The 24,146-nt window shown below is 42.7% G+C and overlaps 1 protein-coding gene across 3 annotated transcripts in view; it reads right to left on the bottom strand.

Moving 5' to 3' along the window:
- Positions 1–24,146, bottom strand: part of col7a1l (collagen type VII alpha 1-like) — an 87,144-nt gene that overhangs the window by 27,716 nt on the left and 35,282 nt on the right. For all 3 annotated transcript variants that reach the window (XM_036957076.1, XM_036957077.1, XM_036957078.1), the window contains exons 16-42: positions 23,910–24,059; positions 22,641–22,778; positions 21,484–21,630; positions 20,900–21,019; positions 19,497–19,643; positions 18,654–18,944; positions 18,046–18,185; positions 14,863–14,986; positions 11,856–11,999; positions 11,165–11,352; positions 10,729–10,806; positions 9,661–9,678; positions 9,537–9,563; positions 9,244–9,312; positions 8,001–8,081; positions 7,147–7,173; positions 6,382–6,426; positions 6,048–6,125; positions 5,725–5,820; positions 5,352–5,378; positions 4,834–4,887; positions 4,365–4,436; positions 4,110–4,169; positions 3,959–3,994; positions 3,785–3,829; positions 3,013–3,048; positions 2,541–2,585 (exon numbers count right to left, since the gene is read on the bottom strand). In XM_036957076.1, the coding sequence (XP_036812971.1) occupies positions 2,541–2,585; positions 3,013–3,048; positions 3,785–3,829; positions 3,959–3,994; positions 4,110–4,169; positions 4,365–4,436; positions 4,834–4,887; positions 5,352–5,378; positions 5,725–5,820; positions 6,048–6,125; positions 6,382–6,426; positions 7,147–7,173; positions 8,001–8,081; positions 9,244–9,312; positions 9,537–9,563; positions 9,661–9,678; positions 10,729–10,806; positions 11,165–11,352; positions 11,856–11,999; positions 14,863–14,986; positions 18,046–18,185; positions 18,654–18,944; positions 19,497–19,643; positions 20,900–21,019; positions 21,484–21,630; positions 22,641–22,778; positions 23,910–24,059 (2,483 nt within the window). The remainder of the gene's footprint in view (positions 1–2,540; positions 2,586–3,012; positions 3,049–3,784; positions 3,830–3,958; positions 3,995–4,109; positions 4,170–4,364; positions 4,437–4,833; positions 4,888–5,351; positions 5,379–5,724; positions 5,821–6,047; positions 6,126–6,381; positions 6,427–7,146; positions 7,174–8,000; positions 8,082–9,243; positions 9,313–9,536; positions 9,564–9,660; positions 9,679–10,728; positions 10,807–11,164; positions 11,353–11,855; positions 12,000–14,862; positions 14,987–18,045; positions 18,186–18,653; positions 18,945–19,496; positions 19,644–20,899; positions 21,020–21,483; positions 21,631–22,640; positions 22,779–23,909; positions 24,060–24,146) is intronic.

The following is a 24,146-nucleotide window of genomic DNA, read 5'->3' as shown; positions in this document are numbered from 1 at the left end:
CCCAAGAACACAGTGGCCTCAATCATTCTTAAGTGGATTAAGTTTGGAACCACCAAGAATCATTCTAGAGCTGGCCGCCCGGCCAAACTGAGCAATCAGGGGAGAAGGGCCTTGGTCAGGGAGGTGACCAAGAACCAGATGGTCACTCTGACAGAGCTCTAGAGTTCCTCTGTGGAGATGGGAGAACCTTCCAGAAGGACAACCATCTCTGCAGAACTCTACTATTCAGGCTTTTATGGTAGAGTGGCTAGACGAAGCCACTTCTCAGTTTTGTCAAAAGGAACCCAAAGACTCTCAGACCATGAGAAACAAGATTCTCTGGTCTGACGAAACCAAGATTAAACTCTTTGGCCTGAATGCCAAGCGTCACGTCTGGAGGAAACCTGACACCATCCCTACGGTAAAGCATGATGGTGGCAGCATCATGCTGTGGGGATGTTTTTCAGCGGCAGGGAATGGGAGACTAGTCATGATTGAGGCTAAGATGAACGGGGCGAAGTACAGAGAGATCCTTGATGAAAACCTACTCCAGAGGACTCAGGACCTCAGACAGTGGCAAAGGTTCACCATCCAACAGGACAATGACCCTAAGCACACAGCCAAGACAGCGCAGGAGTGGCTTTGGGACAAGTCTCTGAATGTCCTTGACTGGCCCAGCCAGAGCCCGGACTTGAACCCAATCAAACATCTCTGGAGAGACCTGAAAATAGCTGTGTAGCAACACTCCCCATCCAACCTGTGGAGAAGAATGGGAGAAACTCCCCAAATACAGGTGTGCTAAGCTTGTAGCGCCATACCCAAGAAGACTCAATGCTGTAATTGCTGCCAAAGGTGCTTCAACAAAGTACTGAGCAAATGTAAATGTTATATATATATATATATATATATATTTAATTAGCTTTGTCATTATGAGGTATTGTGTGTAGATTGATGAAGGAAAAAACACTATTTAATCAATTTTAGGATAAGGCTGTAACCTAACAAAATGTGGAAAAAGTAAAGGAGTCTGAATACTTTCCGAAGGCACTGCATAATGGAACTCAGAAGGCACTGTATAATGGAACTCAGAAGGCACTGCATAATGGAACTCAGAAGGCACTGCATAATGGAACTCAGAAGGCACTGTATAATGGAACTCAGACGGCACTGTATAATGGAACTCAGAAGGCACTGCATAATGGAACTCAGAAGGCACTGTATAATGGAACTCAGAAGGCACTGTATAATGGAACTCAGAAGGCACTGTATAATGGAACTCAGAAGGCACTGTATAATGGAACTCAGAAGGCACTGTATAATGGAACTCAGAAGGCACTGTATAATGGAACTCAGAAGGCACTGTATAATGGAACTCAGAAGGCACTGTATAATGGAACTCAGAAGGCACTGTATAATGGAACTCAGAAGGCACTGTATAATGGAACTCAGAAGGCACTGTATAATGGAACTCAGAAGGCACTGCATAATGGAACTCAGAAGGCACTGTATAATGGAACTCGGAAGGCACTGTATAATGGAACTCAGAAGGCACTGTATAATGGAACTCAGAAGGCACTGTATAATGGAACTCAGAAGGCACTGTATAATGGAACTCAGAAGGCACTGTATAATGGAACTCAGAAGGCACTGTATAATGGAACTCAGAAGGCACTGTATAATGGAACTCAGAAGGCACTGTATAATGGAACTCAGAAGGCACTGTATAATGGAACTCAGAAGGCACTGTATAATGGAACTCAGAAGGCACTGTATAATGGAACTCAGAAGGCACTGTATAATGGAACTCAGAAGGCACTGTATAATGGAACTCAGAAGGTTATAATTTGAGATAAATTTGAGATAATGATGATGATGATTTGAGATAAACCTCCTGTATTCATTATGCACATTCCAATTAGGTTGAATTAAAGCTCAGTGATGCAAGACCTTCTCAGATAGACCATTAGTCCTGACACACCCATAGCCGTGGGAGGTAGGGGTGCTGAGGGTTCAGCAGCACCCCCTGAAAAATCAGAATAAAAAAAAACATATTAATAATAATAATAAAAGTAGTGCACTGGGCCTTTACTAGTCGTCTATTAGCGGGCCGATGTAGCCCATGGCTGGACAGGTTGGAGGAGGATGGCTGCCCACTTCAATCTAATCAACTGGGTTAATTTCCCTAAGGAAGACACACTCCTTCACACAGATAATGTGTGGAGGGAGAGGGCAGGGGAAGTGGGTTCACCTAACTAGTTGCAAACTTTCTCAATGAAAAGTTACAACACAAGCGATTTGAAGGATAAAGAGAGCAAATTTGTAATCAGAGGATTTGTGAAGGGAGGGTAAGCCATAAAAGCCCTACAGACTGTAAGTCAATAGACTCGAGGCCGTCTTCAATAGGCACCAAATGGAAGACAAACTGAAACGGAGAGGGACTACCCGGACTTGTCCAGTAAGAAACACTCATTTTTGTTTTCTGTTTCTGCATGCCCAAATGAACACAGCCCAGGTTTGGTAGTGTGGTAATGATTGATTCTGTAATGGCTGGTTATACTCACTGTCACTCCCTGTGTTCCCATAGGCCCCACCTCTCCTCGATCGCCCTGTAGGAGACATAACCATAACATTACCACCACATTATCACCATGATCATAATCTGATGAGCTACTCACACACCTGCCTGTAGAGTAAAAACATACTATCTATCGTAGCAGGAGATGTGATAACTGTTATGAGGTGGGGACTTGCACTTCATTGGCTTGTGCTCGGACTGGCGTACGCAAACAGATGCACGGGCGCGCACGCGCACACACACACACACACACACACACACACACACACACACACAGCCTAATGGATCTGATCACATTCTAAGCCATACACAGCCCAGCGATTGACCTGGAGCTGAAATAAATAGATTTTCTCATTTAATCAGCTGATGAAACACCACTCTTATTAATTATTCAGAGAATATTTCAATATGAGGTGGCGTAATGAGCGGTAGAGCAAATCAGTGTGGATTTAACTGACCTTATCCCCTTGGATGCCTTTCACTCCCTTCTTCCCCTAAAGGAGGAGAGAAACAGTAGTGGAAAAAGTACTCAAACCTCATACTTGATTAAAAGTCAAGATACTTTAATAGAATGACTCAAGTAAAAGTGAAGTCACCCAGTAAAATACTACTTGAGTAAAAGTATTTGGTTTTAAATATACTTAAGCATTAAAAGTAAATGTAATTGTTAAAATATACTTCAAAAGTATCAAAAGTAAAAATACAAATAATGGAACATTCCTTATATTAAGCAAACCAGACGGCACAATTTTCTTGTTTTTTAATTTACGGATAGCCAAGGTCACATTCCAACACTCAGACATCATTTAAAAACAAAGCATTTGTGTTTAGTGAGTCCGCCAGATCAGAGGCAGTCGGGGTGACAAGGGAGGTTCTCTTGAGTGTGCAAATTGGATCATTTTCTGTCCTCCAAAGCATTAAAAAAGTACTGAGTACTTTTGGGTGTCAGGGAAATGTATGGAGTAAAAAGTACATCATTTTCTTTAGGAATGTAGTGAAGTAAAAGTAAAAGTTGTCAAAAAATATAAATACTAAAGTGAAGTACAGATACCCAAAAAAACTACTTAAGTAGTACTTCAAAGTATTTTTATCTTAAGTACTTTACACCACTGGAGAGAAACCATCCAGCCGGTATAATTTAATTACGAAAGTCTGTATATAAAGTACATGATAATGGTCTCCACTTTTGTATGTGTATTCAAAATAAACAAATATAAAGTTGATGCATACCCGTGGTCCGACAATCCCTTGTATCCCTTGAACACCAGCCTCTCCCTTAGAAAGGCAGAACAAAGATGATACTTCAATGGTGTGAATAACTAGGTCCATACTGCAGTCCAACGGGTTGGCAGAGTTCCTATGTTGTTTGAGCTTCAAATCAAAGTGTTAACATAAATGAAGAACCTTTAGTCCCTCAGGTCCTGATAGGCCTATATTTCCCTGCAAGACAAAGTTAAACCAATGATTAGCTAATACGTGACTAACAAACTACACAATTCAGGTGAAGCGATACACACACTTCATGTTGATGAGTGCATGTATGAACTGTTTGTACCTTCTCCCCTGGCTCTCCACGAGGCCCCTGGACACCGGGAACCCCGATCCCCTCCTCTCCCTGGGAAGAACAGCACAAATCACCAATCAGAATCCTATCATAACCGTAATCAGATCAACATGCAGTATGATACCCACATAAACCAATAGTATTCAAATATGATATTCGCTGTGGCTTCATTCAAATATACAGAGGAAACCACAAGATAATGTCCCTTCAGGTATACTGTAACTTCTTGGCGAAGGACACTCTTACCTTATATCCCTTTTGACCTGGGAAGCCTGGAACACCATCAATTCCAATGGGACCAGGTAACCCTGCTTGGCCCTGGTTTGAGACAGACAACAAGGAAAGGAAGAAAGATTGAACAACACATGAACTAAAAGCCAATACTTAGAAATAGCAATGTGGTATTATAGTATTAAACTGAGCATAATAAATCATCATAATTTGGTGGGTGCTTATATTTGTCCTATTCAGAAAGTGTTTTTCTCTTGCTTATCACATCTCTCCCTGAGACACCATCAGAGAGTTGTTTCACGGCCATTGTCTGAAATTATCAATGGCAACCCTGAAGCAATTAGGGTTAAGTGCCTTGCTCAAGATCACATTGGCAGGTTTTTCACCTTGTCGGCTTTGGAATTCAAACTAGCGACCTTTCAGTTACTGGCCCAACACTCTAATTGCTAGGCTGCTTGCTGCATAACAGAAACTAAACACTTACATCTTTACCATGATCTCCTTTGTCTCCTTTGGCCCCTGCTTTCCCACGCAAACCCTTTCAAAACATCACAAAACACTAATGTTATGTAATTAATAACATACCAGCAAGGAAAAGAGGTTAAATTTGCATTTATCAAGTTATTGGGCAATATTAAACATAGATGTATCATGAATGACTTGTATTCATTTCTTTTGTATTTATCCAGGTGAGTCCTGTCGTGACAGGAAGCTCTTTTTTAAAGTAGCCCTGGCAAAGGCCATACATGACCAAATACTAGTTTTGAAAAATCAACACCCATTTCTAGAATTGTCAGCAAAGCCCAAAATGTGTGTTTAAAATGCGATCGCTAAAACGAATTCATAATCCTGGCAGCATTGTTCTATTCATATCAACACCGTGCCAGTTTTTCATTCCAATTTAGGTGAATTCCATTGACTTAGCAAGCTCCAGCTTCCCTTGACCCAAAGCAGTAATTATACTGTTGAAGAAAATAAAGGAGAAAGGAACCACCCACTCACTTTAGCACCTGCCTCCCCATGTTCCCCCTGCAAGGGAAGAATAGAACATAAACACATCAAATCAATCAATGTTGTGAAACCCATATCATTTAAGATTGTTAAGTGACCGGCCACAGAAGGTCAATGTGAAAGACATTTTATCATATGAACTGGTTACAACGGAGTCCCTCAGGGATGTATTTTATCCCCAATATTATTTCCATTGTGTGCTGACAACATGATACTTGTAGTATGTATTTTTGAATGACAAATCAACACACATAACATACAGAAAACTCAAAATGGGGTCACAGTCTTGTTGAACGATTATTATTATGTGATATAATAATAATAATAGTATGTAAGATCTACCTGCACTATCTGTCTGTCTTACCTTAACAGATATCCCTGAGGACCCAGGTGAACCTGACTGTCCAGGCAGGCCTGAGGGTCCAGAGACCCCTGGTACACCCGGAGCCCCTTGGGGTCCCTTTTATCAGAGCAGGATAGGACATTAAACAACAACCATATCATTTGTATTCCTTAATCAGAGGAAGCATGTAGTATCAATTATTTATGATGTTGAAGGAACAAAACAAGTTATTTCAGGTAATACAATTTCCAAACCCTTTATGAAACATGTATATCCCTTTATAAGGCCTTTATAAAGCCTTTATAAAACAAAGTTGTTTTAGGATCTGTGTTGTGAAAACTCACTGATGATCCAGGCTCTCCCTTTCGTCCAGGAGCATAATGGCCGTCTCCTATGCCCCCTATAACATACCCAGGCTCCCCCTGGCAGAGAGAGGTCAAAGGTCACATAATATCACCTTGTGGTGAACTCGTAGTATGATTATCTAAAACTTGAAGATAAAAACAGGCGACAAAGGGTTTGGCATGAAGGCAGGAAGGTCTATAGGTAGAGTTCAAACTTAACGCTTTAATCACATGACCCTATTGGTTAGCATTACATTTTATATTGCACAGATAATTCTAACATTTCTTATAACATCTACTTGCTTCCAGACTCATGTTGTTCGGTTGGACTTACCCTCTCTCCTCTCTGGCCTTTTGGACCAGTGATACCAGGAGGACCCTGTGATTACAGAAAATAACATTAAAATCGATACATGACAGCGTTCACAATGACACACTAGATCATCTGACAGGAAATCATAAAAGGATGAGTGTAATGACATGATTAGGCAGCCACCTGAAGCCACGGGAAATAAAGTTTTGAATAAAGATGGCTGAATGAATACACACTTGGTCATTGCTCACCAAAGCTAGCTAGTTTAATATTGCATGGTGTCAGAAATAACCGTTAGTTTCACCGTTATGGAACCAATTCAACCCCCACAAACTTTGAGCCTTGAGGGAAACATCTCAGAAAACTGGAGACGACGGATTCAACAGTTTAAGCTAGGATATAAAACTGAGAAACTTAATTTCATGTGCCCACAGGTGTCAACATAATCATAGTATTATGGAAAACTGTCACTCAAAGTGCATGGCATCTATGATTAGTAACGACATGTTTTTATTATGAAGGATTAAAAGTGGAAAGAGTTGTAGAGAACAAGTTGAAAACAGAGACACAGGCATTAATGGCCTTATGAGTCATTCTGAAGAACAAGACCTAGGGTCTGCATCCTAAAAAGCACCCTATTCCCTATATACTGCAGTGCACTAGTGTTGACCAGAGCCCTATAGGTCCTGGTCAAAAGTAGTGCACCAACTTGGGAATAGAGTTTGAGCTTATGGGTACACTACTAGACACTAATAAACATTGCCTCCATAAGCACATTGAACATACCAGATCACCTGGAACACCTTCTAAACCCTGAAACAGAGAGAAAACTGGCATTAGAAACATCTAATTTACATAAGTGGCATAAATTCAAATGTAGTTAATAAGCTGTGAGCAAAACTGTCATTTCAACCAGTTTTGCACAATGGAAAGCTTAAGCTTAATTCCTAGAATAACTTTAATTTGTGGTGACAGGCACACAGAAGCACCTTAAAAAATGTAAATCACACACACACACACAGTAACGGTGCATAACAGTCCAATACATCATCCCGATACACTGACTGTACAAAACATTAAGAACACCTGCTCTTTCCATGACATAGACTGACCAGGTGAATCCAGGTTAAATCCATGATCCCTTATTGATGTCACTTGTTAAATCCACTTCAAATGAGTGTAGATTAAGGGGAGGAGACAGGTTAAAGAACCATTTTTAAGCCTTGAGACAATTGAGACATGGATTGTGTGTGTGTGCAATTCAGAGGGTGAATGGGCAAGACAAAAGATTTCAGTGCCTTTGAACAGGGTGTGGTAGAAGGTGCCAGGCGCACAGGTTTGAATATGTCAAGAACTGCAACGCTGCTGGGTTTTTCATGCTCAACAGTTTCCCGTGTGTATCAAGACTGGACCACCACACAAAGGACTTACAGCCATCTTGAGACAACTGTGAGAAGCATTGGAGTCAGCATGGGCAAGCATCCCTGTGGAACACTTTCGACAGCTTGTCGAGTCAATTCCCTGACAAATTGAGGCTGTTCCGATGGCAAAAGGGGATGCAACTCAATATTAGGAAGGTGTTCCTAACGTTTTGTACACTCAGAGTAAAATAAGACTGTTTCTTTCTTTGTTAGATTTACCCGTTGTCCGGCTGAACCTGGGGGTCCGGTTCGTCCTGGTCGTCCTGGCAACCCGGGGACACCATCTGTTCCAGGAAGTCCCTGTTAAATGAAAAAAATACAGTGTCAAAAAATACACAACACAGATTTGTTTTCCCTTTTTCTTTTCTGTTTGTCTTCTGTGTCTGTTTTGATTCCACTATCATTGTTCCACTACACACCTTCACGTCATATGTCACTGAGAAAACCAATACAAATATTCATCACACCAAAACACATTACACAACCAAGAAGAAAGATTGAAAAAGGAGTACTGACCCAAATATAACATTTGATCTCTGTTTCTATGTGAAGTCCAGTATCAATGAACACAGAGGACACACTGAGATCAATAGGATCATTGTATTGTTGTTGATTTGCTACGCCTGGCGCTAAGCTGAGTGGAGGTGGAAGGTGTGCTGTCCTGGGCCCGGTTTCCCGAAAGCAATGGAATTTAGGCTTCCCATGTTTTAACGATGCATCTTTCCTACAACGGCCAACGGTTTAACATGCATTTCCCAAAACACCACGCAGAAAAAACACTCGCTAAGTGCGTCGTTGGAGCATGTGTCAATACTGATAGGGTGGAAAGAAAGGCAGCACTGCTCTCGGATCAGCTTTCTCCATTAAAATCTTACCTTAACATTAGAATTATTCCACAATACTGACAATGGGTAAGCTCCTAGAGCTATATTATCACCTAATGGCTGCTAATATTGAGGAAGCTTATTCTAATGCTTACCCTATAGTAATTACACTCAATCACAGATTCATTTGGCACATCATTGCACACGTTCTTACACATCATGAAATATATATAAATTACAGACAGCGTAGCTTACTAATATAACTCCGTTGAATGCCTAACTGTCAGATGCTACAGAAGAATGTATAGCAGCGATTCTGTCAACTTTCATCATCAATTCTGACACACGGCCACTCAAAGAAACAAACAATCCAACACACACAAACGCACACAAACGCACACGGCTGGGAGCAGCACAGGACCAGCCGCTGGGCAGTGATCTTCAAGCAGTTGGGGTTAAGTGCCTTGCTCAAGGGCACAGCACTCTACTGTATCAGTGGGGGTTAAGTGCCTTGCTCAAGGGCACAGCACTCTACTGTATCAGTGGGGGCCTTGCTCAAGGGCACAGAACTCTACTGTATCAGTGTGTGTAGATGATAGCCTACATAGACAATGTATGATGAGAGAGTTACCACTTACTCTCTCTCCTTTCTCTCCTTTGGACTTGAGGCCAATTGACTCAAACATTGCAGTGTTTTGCTGGAGTCTCTGTAATCAAACAAATGTCATGGAATTATGGCAGATGAATGAATAAATAAATGACAATGAATGAATGACAATGAATGGCTGGATGGCTGGATAAATTGATGAATGACTGAATGCATGAATGACAATGAATGGCTGGATGCATTGATGAATGACTGAATGAATAGATGACTGAATGAATGGCTGGATGAATAGATGACTTCATTCAATTGTGGTGTAGAACATACCAGTCCACCATTACCAGAGCCATCTCCCTGTGAGTGACAGACAGAGAAAAAGAGAGGTAAATATAAAGTCCAAATATCTCATTTAATCACCAAGTTAGAAGTAACTAAATATAACTGTACTCACCTTTTCACCTTTCTGCCCCTTTGAAAGTAAATCAGAAAGGATAAAGAGATTAATCTATTAATCAAATAAAGGTCAGTCCATGTTTCCAAAAGACAGTGGGTCAAAGGTCAGCTAAAGAAGGAGCCCAGTGGGCAATGATGTTATTACAAGAACTGGTCGGAATGACGTCATTACCAGAACTGGTCGGAATGACGTCATTACCAGAACTGGTCGGAATGACGTCATTACCAGAACTGGTCGGAATGACGTCATTACCAGAACTGGTCGGAATGACGTCATTACCAGAGCTGGTCAGAATTACGTCATTACAAGAACTGGTCGGAATGACGTCATTACAAGAACTGGTCGGAATGATGTCATTACAAGAACGGGTCGGAATGACGTCATTACAATAACTGGTCGGAATGACGGCATTGCCAGAACTGTTTGGAATGACGGCATTGCCAGAACTGGTCGGAATGACGGCATTGCCAGAACTGTTTGGAATGACGGCATTGCCAGAACTGTTTGGAATGACGGCATTGCCAGAACTGTTTGGAATGACGGCATTGCCAGAACTGGTCGGAATGACGGCATTGCCAGAACTGGTCGGAATGACGGCATTGCCAAAACTGTTTGGAATGACGGCATTGCCAGAACTGGTCGGAATGATGTCATTACAAGAACGGGTCGGAATGACGGCATTGCCAGAACTGGTCGGAATGACGGCATTGCCAGAACTGTTTGGAATGACGGCATTGCCAGAACTGGTCGGAATGACGGCATTGCCAGAACTGTTTGGAATGACGGCATTGCCAGAACTGTTTGGAATGACGGCATTGCCAAAACTGGTCGGAATGACGGCATTGCCAAAACTGGTCGGAATAACGTCATTGCCAGAACTGGTCGGAATGACGGCATTAGCAGAACTGGTTGCTGGGAGGGAACAAACCATATATGTAGAATATATTTCTATGCTGCTATATGCTGACACAAATAGTGAAATAGGCAATGATGAGGATGGTGATGATGATAATAGTAATGTTGATGATAACAGTAATGATGATGATGACTAAGAGAAGGACGTACCTTGCACTGTAAGGAGCAGGGGCCCTGGGGTTTGGTCAGCTCATCAGGGTCATCAGTTGGAGTGTCCAGCTGGGCAGACTAATAAAAGTGGTCAAACACATTGATATTGACCTTATTATATGACCTTGAATCAGAGGCTATAGGTCATTATTATTTAAATCCTCATTTCTACCTCTAGAACATTCTAATTCCAGCTGGAGGGCGAGAGCAGCCCACTCCAACACACAGCTGAGTTTCACATCTCTGTCATAATTAGCTGCTTGCCAGCATTCCACACTTCATACTTAACTGTGATCCCAGCTAAGGAGACATATTGAGCAAACGTTATCAGCAAGCTAGAATGTTGAAAACAAGCACGTTGTTCCAAAAAGTCCAGATGAAGTACCTTTCATTTCAAACGATATATTAGTTTAATTCAGACGTGTGTATTCTGTACCTCGTCGTGTTGTCTGAACTCAGAGAGCAGCGCCTCGCTGCAGATGTTGCTGATGAACTCTCTCTCTATGGAAGAGAAGTCATCAAAGTCCCTGGCGTAGAAGATGTTCTGGTAGCTGGCTGGATATGCTATCTTCTTCAGCTCGTCCATGTCTGCATTGGCCACCCCGATGGCCAGCACACTCACACCTGAGAGTGGAGTCAATATCAGAGAAGAATGTGAAAATACATGATATAATGTTATACAAAGCAATATTCAGCAATATGCAAAGTCAAAGGCTTCTGACAAGGACCAGTTACTGGATATCACTACATGTATCAAAGACAGGTGAGATAATCCTGTGTAGATTCATCTGTGTTAAAGAGATGTTTTCAGGACCTTGCGTGTCAGTAGCAACGGCTCCTAATCAACAAGAACAAAATGGCTACAATCCTTAGATGTCCCAAGACATTGACCACGGTTTTGACTAGATGGTATACAGCTACAAACGGAAGTTACTTTTCGTAGCAGGTTAGGAGAATTAACGTAGCAGGTTAGGATAATTCGGTTAAGGTTAGGAAAAGGGTTAGGGTTAGATAAAATGCCCTCCTAGCCTGCTTTGAAAAGTCACTTATGTTCGTATCTGTTTACCATCTAGCCACAACCTTTGACCCCTAGTATGTAGAGTATGACCACTGATATCTTAACTGACCATAAGCCTGTGCGATCCTGGAGGGTTGCTCCACATCGTCCACGGCCCGGCCATCTGTCAGCAACACCAAGACATGAGGCACCTCCTGCCTCATCCCCAGAGACTCCTGGAACAGCTCCTTCAGAACGTAGCTCATCCCCTTCCCTATGGAACAACAATACATTCACTGGCAATATCACTATCAATATGTACACACACACACCAGTGGAGGCTTCTCACAGGAAGAAAGAGAGGACCAACCTTTTTAATAGTGAAACATTATTAAATATAAAACATCATTTTTAGATAAAACTATACTAAATATATTCACGTCACCAAATAATGTATTAAAACACACTGTTTTGCAATGAAGATCTACAGTAGCCTCAACAGCACTCTGTAGGGTAGCACAACGGTGTAGCCGGAAGACAGCTAGCTTCTGTCCTCCTCTGCGTACATTGACTTCAATACAAAACCTAGGAGGTTCATGCATCTCACCCCCTTCCATAGATTTACACAGGAATTATGACAACTTCCGGAGAATGTCCTCCAACCTATCAGAGCTCTTGCAGCATGAACTGACATGTTGTCCACCCAATCAACGACTCAGAGAATAAATCTAGTACTGAAAGCATAAGCTAGAGCTAGCTAGCACTGCAGTGCAGTGGAGTGCATACAATATGGTGAGTTAGTTGACTCAAAGAGAGAGACAGACAATAGCTGAACAGTTTTTAACAAATTAATCCAAAATTAAGGAGAAGTGAGAGAGCAAGAGAGAGTGAGAGAGAGAGAGCTAGCTTTATTTCATAGTATATATTTTTTCACTTTCACTTGGATAGCATTGAATGCAACAAGCTAGTCAAACACCCGGCTCAAACAGAGAGGAAGGGATGGGGAGGTAGCTGACTATGGCTATCCAGCACTGGAACTCTTCCAAGTCAAGGTAAGCTTTTGGTTTTATAAATGTATTGCCACCGGGGCCCGCCAGTGTAACTGCTAAACTGCTTGCTGCTGACTGTACACTGTACTGTATGATTGTAGCATGTTTACTAATGCATTAGTTCTAGTAGCTTTGTTGACTATGATGTGGCAATGTGTCACGGTTTTCTGTATGAGAAGGAGAGTCGGACCAAAATGCGGCGTGTGGATTGCGATCCATGTTTAATAAACAAACGTAAAACACGAATCGATACAAACACTACAAAACAAAGAACGTAATGAACGTAACGAAAACCGAAACAGCCCTATCTGGTGAACAACACAGAGACAGGAACAACGACACATAGGACAATCACCCACGACAAACTCAAAGAATATGGCTGCCTAAATATGGTTCCCAATCAGAGACAACGATAAACACCTGCCTCTGATTGAGAACCACTTCAGACAGCCATAGACTTAACTAGAACACCCCACTAGCTACAATCCCCATACATACACACCACATACAAAAACCCATGCCACAACCTGGCCTGACCAAATAAATAAAGATAAACACAAAATACTTCGACCAGGGCGTGACACAATGATATAGTCTGTATGGCTTGGAAATGTTTTTTCACCTGGTCATAGATAGTCCACAAGTGAAGGGAAAAGGTACGTAGAGAGCACGTAGATAGATGTGAGAAGGAATTATATGTACAACGAGCAGTTTGTATGTGGCTGCTATGAAAGAGAACTGTGTTTGCGTGTGATCAGGGGTGTATTCATTGTGCGGATTCTGTTAAACACTTCTTAAAACAAAAGCAAATGAAACAAAAATGGGATAAACATAACTGAATTTGTCCAATAGAAACTCTATTTTGCAACTGTTGGACTAATGATTACACTGTAGATCAGCTAGATGCAGGCAAGAGTGTGCAAGGCGGTATTGAATGTGTCACTGTCTGTCTGTGTGTCACTGTCTGTCACCTCAAATCTTTCTCTCGACCTGTGTGCAGCCTCATGATGGGTACAGGGAAAATTTGACTATCATGTAGTAGCCTAAACCTATCGATGTTACATTGAGTTGGGTGAATGGATTATGAATGACAGTCATCCAACATGCTGTAATAGAAATAAGACCATGTTCGTAAAAAATATATTTTTTAATTTATTTAACTAGGCAAGTCAGTTAAGAACAAATTCTTATTTTCAATGATGGCCTAGGAACAATGGGTTAACTGCCTGTTCAGCTCGGGGGTTTGAACTTGCAATCTTCCGGTTACTAGTCCAACGCTCTAACCACTAGGCTACCCTGCCGCCCCTAAATGATCATCCTCCCTCATCTTAAAAGGCACTGACCGCCACTGACACACACACACAGACTTGGTCGCAGGTACAATATAGAGAATCAATGTGTATTGAAAGTGAATAGGCATGGAAGGTGTGTCACAATTTCAAAATGCAAACACAACTGGAGACAGCTTGTCATTTTTGGAGACGGGCGTTTGACAGACAGGGCTACGGTAGCTAGCAAAAGAGGGTATAAACGGTTGCTATCCAGCTGAACACAACATCAGCTGGCTAGCTAAATACCTTGGCTAACGGTGGGGCGAAACCAGCACCGGACTACCGCATTTGGGCCCCGGGGCACCAACCTCCATAAAGCTATGAGAACATGCTGGAGTTTTAAAGACATTTCTACACTTTTGCCATGAGAGAAAAATGACTGTTTTATAGCTCATCTCATGCTATTGTTCACTTTTTGCCATGAGGTTAAGAGAACATTTAGCAGTTTAAAGCTCATTTCCTGCAATTACACACATTTTGCTATCATATGTTATCTGGGGGGCACCCGACCTCCAGGGATACATGCCCTGTGTGCCTATTAGGTAATCCAGCCCTGGGCGAAACAGTTCACTATTTAACAGTTAATTAGTTATGCAAATACAAAGCTGTCTCCAAAAGGCAAGGCAAGTTTACTTTTGGACGTTTGTGAGGTCTCCACTTTCAAAGCTTATAGACATCTAACATTTTTCTAGGCAGACAGAATGTCTGTATGCGTGTACGTGTGTGTGTGTATGTGTCCATGTGTGTATGTGTGTACCTGTTTTGGTGTTGCCTCCTCCATAGTGTACTCCTCTCAGAGCCTTTAGAACAGAGTTCCTGTTCTTGTAATCATTCAGTTTGAACTCTATCCTTGGTTCATCACTGTAGTGCACAACTGCTATCTGAGGGGAGAGATGTCAGTCAGTGGCAATTACCTACAGTACCAGTCAAAAGTTTGGACACACCTACCCATTCAAGGTTTTTTACATTTTTTAACTATTTTCTACTTTGTAGAATAATCAAAACTATGAAATAACACATATGGAATCATGTAGTAACCAAAACAGTGTTAAACAAATCAAAATATATTTTATATTTGAGATGTTTCAAAGCAGCCACCCTTTGCCTTGATGACAGCTTTGCACACTCTTGGCAATTTCTCAACCAGCTTCACGAGGAATGCTTTTACAACAGTCTTGAAGGAGTTCCCACATATGCTGAGCACTTGTTGTCTGCTTTTCCTTCACTCTGAAGTCCAACTCATCCCAAACCATCTCAACTGGGTTGAGGTTGGGTGATTGTGGAGGCCAAGTCATCTGATGCAGCACTCCATCACTCTACACAGCCTGGAGGTGTGTTTTGGGTAATTTTCCTGTTAAAAAACCAATGATAGTCCGACTAAGCGCAAACCAGATGGGATGGTGTATGGCTGCAGAATGCTGTGGTAGCCATGCTGGTTAAGTGTGCCTTGAAATCTAAATAAACCACTGACAGTGTCAACAGCATAGCACCATCACACCTCCACCTCCATGCTTCACAGTGGGAATCACACATCCGTTCACCTACTCTGCATCTCACAAAGACATGGCGGTTGGAAACCAAAATCTCAAATTTGGACTCATCAGACCAAAGGACAGATTTCCACCAGTCTAATGTCCAATGCTTGTGTTTCTAGGCCCAAGCAAGTCTCTTCTTATTTTTAGTGTCCTTTAGTAGTGGTTTCTTTGCAGCAATTTGACCATGAAGGCCTGATTCACACAGTCTCCTGTGAACAGTTGATGTTGAGATGTGTCTGTTACTTAAACTTTGTGAAGCATTTATTTGGGCTGCAATCTGAGATCCAGTTAACTCTAATGAACTTATCCTCTGCAACAGAGGGAACTTTGGGTCTTCCTTTCCAGTGGCGGTCCTCATGAGAGCCAGTTTCATCATAGCGCATGATGGTTTTTGCGACTGCACTTGAAGAAACTTTCAAAGTTCTCGAAATGTCCGGTATTGACTGACCTTCATGTCTTAAAGTAATGATGGACTGTCATTTCTCTTTGCTTATTTGAGCTGTTCTTGCCATAATATGGACTTGGTATTTTACCAAATAGGGCTATCTTCTGTATACCACCCGTACCTTGTCACAACACAACTGATTGGCTCAAACACTCTAAGAAGGAAAGAAATTCCACAAATGTACTTTTAACAAGGCACACTTGTTAATTGAAATGCATTACAGGTGACTACCTCATGAAGCTGGTTGAGAGAATTCCAAGACTGTGCAAAGCTGTCATCAAAGCAAAACGTTACTACTTTGAAGAATCTCAAATATGAAATATATTTTGTTTAACACTTGGTTGGTTACTACATGATTCCATATGTGTTATTTCATAGTTTTGATGTCTTCACTATTATTACATCATATAGAAAATAGTAAAACTAAAGAAAAACCCTTGAAGGAGTAAGTGAGTCAAAACGTTTGACTGGTACTGTACATTCAATAACAAGGCCATCTTATCATAACATGTATCATTCCCCTTCATATTGCCTATATAGAAAATACAGTTTTAATGAAATTCAGCAAGAGGCAATAACAGAATGCTGTTTCCACAGATACATTAGGGTACATACTTTGGGCGAACTGAAAAAGGAAGATGATTGCAAATGTCCTGTGCTTTTAGGTTTCAGATTTTAACATATTGAATCTAAACGTTGTCACAAAGTTTGCAACAACAATTCAGACCTTAGACCCTAAAAGAACCAGCCAGGGTGAGGGTGACCAGGACCTTAACCCCTAAAAGAACAAGCCAAGGTGAGGGTGACCAGGACCTTAACCCCTAAAAGAACAAGCCAAGGTGAGAGTGACCAGAACCTTAACCCCTAAAAGAACAAGCCAAGGTGAGGGTGATCAGGACCTTAACCCCTAAAAGAACAAGCCAAGGTGAGGGTGACCAGGACCTTAACCCCTAAAAGAACAAGCCAAGGTAAGGGTGACCAGGACCTTAACCACTAAAAGAACAAGCCAAGATGTGGGTGACCAGGACCAACTAGTTAAGAAGAAACCAGACTCTCTATGATGGAGCTCAGAAGTATACACAGTCCATACACTTCCGGTACAGTCAACCAGGTACACTTCAGGTACAGTCAACCAGGTACACTTCCGGTACAGTCAACCAGGTACACTTCAGGTACAGTCAACCAGGTACACTTCAGGTACAGTCAACCAGGTACACTTCAGGTACAGTCAACCAGGTACACTTCCGGTACAGTCAACCAGGTACACTTCCGGTACAGTCAACCAGGTACACTTCAGGTACAGTCAACCAGGTACACTTCAGGTACAGTCGACCAGGTACACTTCAGGTACAGTCAACCAGGTACACTTCAGGTACAGTCAACCAGGTACACTTCAGGTACAGTCAACCAGGTACACTTCAGGTACACTTCAGGTACAGTCGACCAGGTACACTTCAGGAACAGTCAACCAGGTACACTTCAGGTACAGTCAACCAGGTACACTTTAGGAACAGTCAACCAGGTACACTTCAGGTACAGTCAACCAGGTACACTTCAGGTACAGTCAACCAGGTACACTTCAGGTACAGTCAACCAGGTACACTTCAGGTACAGTCAACCAGGTACACTTCAGGTACAGTCAACCAGGTACACTTCAGGTACAGTCAACCAGGTACACTTCAGGTACAGTCGACCAGGTACAGTCAACCAGGTACACTTCAGGTACAGTCAACCAGGTACACTTCAGGAACAGTCAACCAGGTACACTTTAGGTACAGTCGATCAGGTACAGTCAACCAGGTACACTTCAGGTACAGTCAACCAGGTACACTTCACCCTTACATTGCTATGTTTTTTTAAGTCTATTGTGTGTGATGTGTTAACATACTGTACATCATGCCTGTTAATCGTAAAATGAACAGTAAAGCTTTTGACATATTGAAGGTGTGTGACCTCTGACCTGTGTGCCCTGAGGACCAATCACAGGGAAATAGGTGACAACCCGGAACAGGAAGTCCTTGAGCTTGGCAAAGTTATTGGATCCGATGCTCCATGACTCATCCACCAGGAACACTATGTCTGCCTTCACCCTGCCACACACTGCAACACACACACACGCACATGGAGGCACGCATGCACACACAGGAACGAGCGTGCAGGTGCGCACACACACACACACACACACAGGTAATGGTGACAGTGATATTGGTTGTTAGCAGACATTATTATCATCAGACAGAACATTGCTAAAGGAACATCTTCAGTCTTAAGAAGCAGTCTCTAAATCAGGTAAGTGCTGTTATTCTTCAGTCTTAAGAAGCAGTCTCTAATGGAGGTAAGTGCTGTTATTCTTCAGTCTTAAGAAGCAGTCTCTAATGGAGGTAAGTGCTGTTATTCTGAGGGTTTTAAGAGGCAGTCTCTAATGGAGGTAAGTGCTGTTATTCTTCAGTCTTAAGAAGCAGTCTCTAATGGAGGTAAGTGCTGTTATTCTGAGGGGCTGTCAGTTTGCTCTGATTGTAATGCCTAACAGCTATTCATCTATATAGGTACTATAAATACTTCTGTTACCTGGCCCTGGTCCAACAGTTGTCTCTGTATTCAAAACCAATACGTTTCTGGTATTGGTGGTAAGATGGCCGACGCTGGTGGTGGCTGCAGCTGTTTTGACAACGGTGGTGCTTGGGGGTTTCTTGGCGGTGCCGGAGGTGGTTTTGGAGGGGGCTTTGGTGACAGTGGAGCGGGTGTGGGCTTTGGTGGTTTTGGCTGCGTTGGGGTGGGAGGCGGTGAGGGTGTGAGGGAGGAGAGGGGAAGGCGTGACAGGTGAAGACTGGACAGGCACCAGAGGACGGTCCTTGGCCACTGAAAGGAAATAGACAGTGTTTCAGATTTATATGCAGTAGTGTTGTGCTTGGACACATTTCACATGATATACTGTCTACATTATGATTTATGACATTTATAGTCACATACATGGATAGATGCAGTGTATTGTGTTGCCATATTAGTACAGCGCCCCTGGAGCCAGTTAAGTGCCTTGCTCAAGGGCACAGACAGATTTTTCCTCTTGTCAGCTCAATTATTCGAACCCGCAACCTTTCGGTTACTGGCCCAACACTCTAACCGCTAGCCTGTCCTACACCTACTCTACACCACAGTAATTACTTAGTAATAACTTATGTCATGACCTAGTAAGTACATGAACCAGCATTGGGTTTCCTGTATGATAGACGGCTTCCTGTGAAGTGTATAACAATGTAATGGACAGCTCTCAAAACGTTGCATTTCTTACAGCTTAGGATAACAGCACTCAACAATTGTTTTTGTTGTTGTCGTTTTTGAACTTTTGAGTGAGCACGTTGTTTATTGTGCCAGTGAGCTGGAGCCATAACGTGAAGAGGTGTTAAGCTTTACCTATCCTGTGGTTGATAGAGGTGATGGGTCCCTCCACCTCTCCATACAGAGGTCTGATGGTGAAGATGTAGGTCCTGCCATACAGCAGATCACTCAGCTTAAACATGGTGGCAGAAGGGCCAAGCTTCTCCTTTTTGGTGTCCAACTCTGAAGAGAAAAAGTGTACCCATATGTGGTAAAAAAAATAAATGAAATCTATTTAACCTTTATCCAGGTAAGTCATTGTGAACAAATTGTCCTCTGGTTGGTCAAAGAGGTTGTAAAAAGTGACAAACACAAAACAATTGTCATCACTGTAAAAACACATAACCCAGCCCAATTCCAAGGGTAACTCAGGTTTCCCCATCACAATAACAGTTTGGAACAATTGACAATTTACAGGACAAAATCCCCATTTACATCTTGAATTCACCCCTATTTCACCCCTAATTCACCATTATTTATTGTGCCTACATAATGAGTTCTATTAACTATGGCCTCCAAACACTTCACACTTAAAAACTGGGGAAGATGAAACCTAGAATAGTTGATCAAATCTCCAGGAAGTAGTCTTCTCATGTGACAGACCGAACAATTTGGTTCTGGGTGCCGAGATGACCAAAAAGTGATCGGAACATGAAAGACAAACCCCGACATTCCATTTATACTTTAGGCAGTTTATTGAAGGAAATGACTTGGATAAGAGAGATGGGCGCTGTCTAAATATACCCCCCACCCCGCTGCCATGCTCACACAAAGTCATTAACACTTACTGATGTCACTAACATAGGCCCCATTCCAATTGTATGACTGGCAGCTGACAGCCATGTGGTGGAGCCCTTGGGTTTACCTACCCAGTCATGTCTAGTCAGTGACTACTTCAACAATGGGAAATGGGAGAAACTGAAGGCATTTTTAAGAAAGATCTTAAGAAACACCTTTTTTGCCGTGCTTTTACTTAGGGTGCTTTTATTTTATTTATTTTATACTATCTATTTTATACTATCTATTTCACATATTTCTCTATTTCACATATGTCTCTTATGTCCACAGTTTTTAAAAATAATTGTTTTACTATTTTTATTTGCCACATTTTGAAACCAGTGTTTTTCTCTTTCTCTCCTTTACTAACTGTGTTTGTTTAAGCATTTTGAATTGCATCCTCTGTAAGTAATGTGCTGTACTATTAGATTGATTGAGGAAGAAAGCTACTAAGGATTTTGAATGAGGCCATAGCCTGACGTGATCATCTGTGCTGGTGTCACGGCCTGATGTGATTGGCTGTGCTGGTGTCACAGCCTGACGTGATCATCTGTGCTGGTGTCACAGCCTGATGTGATCATCTGTGCTGGTGTCACAGCCTGATGTGATTGGCTGTGCTGGTGTCACAGCCTGATGTGATTGGCTGTGCTTTGACCTCTGACCTGAGATGTGCCTCCAGGAGAGCAGGTACCCAGAAGCCTCGGCAACTCTGATCCAGTTGAGGGAAGTACTGCTGTCTGTGGTGTTCAGCGCTGCAAAGCCGTTCACTTTAGGCAGGTCCACTGGAACACAATCAACACATAATTTAAGTGTTTGAGAAAGACTGTGCAGACTCACTGATCTACAAATCACTTTGCATCCCAAATAACTACTCATTATCTGATCAAGATTATCGGTTCTGCGCCTGGCCTTGCTCAAACTGATCCCCTCAACCACACGGAATAACTTTAAGATACCATACTGCTACTTTTTGGGCTAGGTGGTGGTGCTAGGTGGTGGTGCTAGGTGGTGGTGCTAGGTGGTGGTGCTAGGTGGTGGAGCTAGGTGGTGGTGCTAGGTGGTGGTGCTAGGTGGTGGTGCTAGGTGGTGGAGCTAGGTGGTGGTGCTAGTTGGTGGTGCTAGGTAGTGGTGCTAGGTGGTGGTGCTAGGTGAGTAGAGACGTGTGACAGGTCTACATTTGAGTCATTTAGCAGTCACTCTTATCCAGAGGAATATCTGAGAGGTGTCGCCATAGTTCAGTACTCACAGGTGCGTGCAGTGACCAGGAACGGGCTCCCTTCTCGGCCCCCCACCATAGATGCCACCTGGATCTTATAGGCCGAGCTCTCCTGTAACTTAGGGATCGTGAAGGAGGTCGTGGAGGAAGAGACTAGCTGGGACTTCTCATCGCCACCTAGAGGCAGAGAGGTCAACATGCATGGGATATATATATATAGGTCAGGACAGCAGGATAGCCTACAGCTATTTCACAACGATCTTTCCTTTATGCCTCACAGCCTCTCTCCTCACCTTGAAGAACTTAGGTCTGTAGGGAGGGACCATGACCTCTAATACAAGAGGGAATGTGAGGGGATGCAAGGAAGCATGAAAGACGAATTGAGATAGAGCCTAAATTTTTATTTCACCTTTATTTAACCAAGTAGGCTAGTTGAGAACAAGTTCTCACTTACAACTGCGACCTGGCCAAGATAAAGCAAAGCAGTGCGACACAAACAACAACACAGAGTTACACATGGAATAAACAAACATACAGTCAATAACACAATATAAAAAGTCTATATACAGTGTGTGCAAATGAGGTAAGATAAGGGAGGTAAAGGCAATAAATAGGCCATGGTGGCGAAGTAATTACAATATAGCAATTAAACATTGGAGTGATAGATGTGCAGAATAGGAATGTGCAAGTAGAGATACTGGGGTGCAAAGGAGCAAAAATAAATAAATAAATAACAGTATAGGGGGTGAGGTAGTTGGATGGGCTGTTTACAAATTGGCTATGTACAGGTGCAGTCATCTGTGAGCTTCTCTGACAGCTGGTGCTTAAAGTTAGTAAGGGAGATATGAGTCTCCAGCTTCAGTGATGTTTGCAGTTCGTTCCAGTCATTGGCAGCAGAGAACTGGAAAGTAAGGCGACCAAAGGAGGAATTGGCTTTGGTGAGATATACCTGCTGGAGCGCGTGCTACGGGTGGGTGCTGCTAAGGTGACCAGTGAGCTGAGATAAGGCGGGGCTTTACCTTGCAAAGACTTATAGATGACCTGGAGCCAGTGGGTTTGGCGACGAATATGAGGGCCAGCCAACGAGAGCATACAGGTCGCAATGGTGGGTAGTATATGGAGTTTTGGTGGTGTGCGTTTGTGTGTCAATGTCTGTGTATCCATACATGCATGTGTGTGTTCCTCACCATGGAAGGGGCTCCAGGAGATCTTGTAGCCAGTGACCCCAGGTGTTCTCTTCCAGGTCAGTATGAAGGAGTTGATTCCGACATCCACCACCTTCACCTCCTTGACCGCCTGGATCAGCTCTGACTCTGTCACCGACGCTAACGGAACCACATCAACAATAGATGTAGGTTCATTTAAGATAAACAATACGTGTGGTGAGCTTTCTGCCACAAAATGGCTGCCGCTACATGGATGCTACACATCGGTGGTGAATGAGGCGAGTTTCTGCCTTTCAATGTTGACCGCTTTGAGCATACCTTGAATACATATACAATCAATTATCTTAATAAATGTTGTGACAATGTTCCTCATTCAACAACACAACGGTCTGGATGGACTTCTTCAATGTAAAGGAAGTACTTTCTGTTCAGAGTTTCTAACAGTAGAAACAAACTCAGATAGAATTATTATATGATAACAACCATGTCAGGCAGCAGTGACACACACACGCACACGCGCACGCGCACGTGCACACGCGCACGCGCACGCGCACGCGCACACGCACACACACACACACAGCAGTGGTTAAAACACAAGCCTCAAGTGTCAACAAAGGGAACCTCGGTTAAAATAGTAAGCTCAAAGTATATGACCCGTCAATCAAACAAGGGCACCACCAGTCTACAAGGGTACAAGGGGCGTAACGTTCCACATCTCCCTACTTGATTACAATATCAGGACTTCATCCACAGGGCTGTGGGTTTATGTAAATGGCCAGTGACTCAGAGTTACACTCCATATTTTCCATTTAATGTATTTCCAAAAGTTCAATCAGTAAGGCTGGTCTGAATGGATCATCACTTTTCAATGACGTCTTTACTCGATTGAAATAACAGTGGTCTGTCTCGTTCAAATCACACATCTTAGAATGACAATAGTGGTGGAAATACAGCGGAGGACTGTGAGGGCTTCCCATGCACAAGTGTGATTACATTACCCACAGCAACGTCAACCACTGCTTACATGTGTTTCCTTGCATATGCGTTTGGATTCCCAGTATCTTAAATGAGTTGTTTGTATACAGCACCTACCAAGCACACTGCTGTGACTGCAGACTCCACTGACGTCATAGGGGCAAATCCTAGCAACCCCTTGAGTCGAAAATTCACTCAGTCTCCCAATGACATTAATATATGAATAAGTGAAAATGTCCAATACCCACCATCACCACTGTGGGGAAAAAAATCATGCACAAGTTTGGATTTACCCCATACTCTCTCTCCAGGTACCTGTGAGCTGTGAGAGGGAGATTTCTGGCCCCTCTGTGTTGCCGTAGACAGCGTGGATGCTAACTATGTAGACTGTCTCTGGGTTGAGGCCCTCAATGCGGTGGAACAGAACGCTGCGGTCCAAATACTGGGACTGGGGAGTGTTGCCATCTGTGTAACACAGCCAATTAAAAGACTCAGGCACACACACACACGTGTACACACACACACACACACACACACACACGTGTACACACA

The sequence above is a fragment of the Oncorhynchus mykiss genome, chromosome 21 (genome assembly GCF_013265735.2).
Source record: "Oncorhynchus mykiss isolate Arlee chromosome 21, USDA_OmykA_1.1, whole genome shotgun sequence".
Lineage (NCBI taxonomy): Eukaryota > Metazoa > Chordata > Actinopteri > Salmoniformes > Salmonidae > Oncorhynchus > Oncorhynchus mykiss.
Note: the sequence above shows the minus strand (reverse complement) of the source record. Positions and strands in the feature narration are given on the sequence as shown.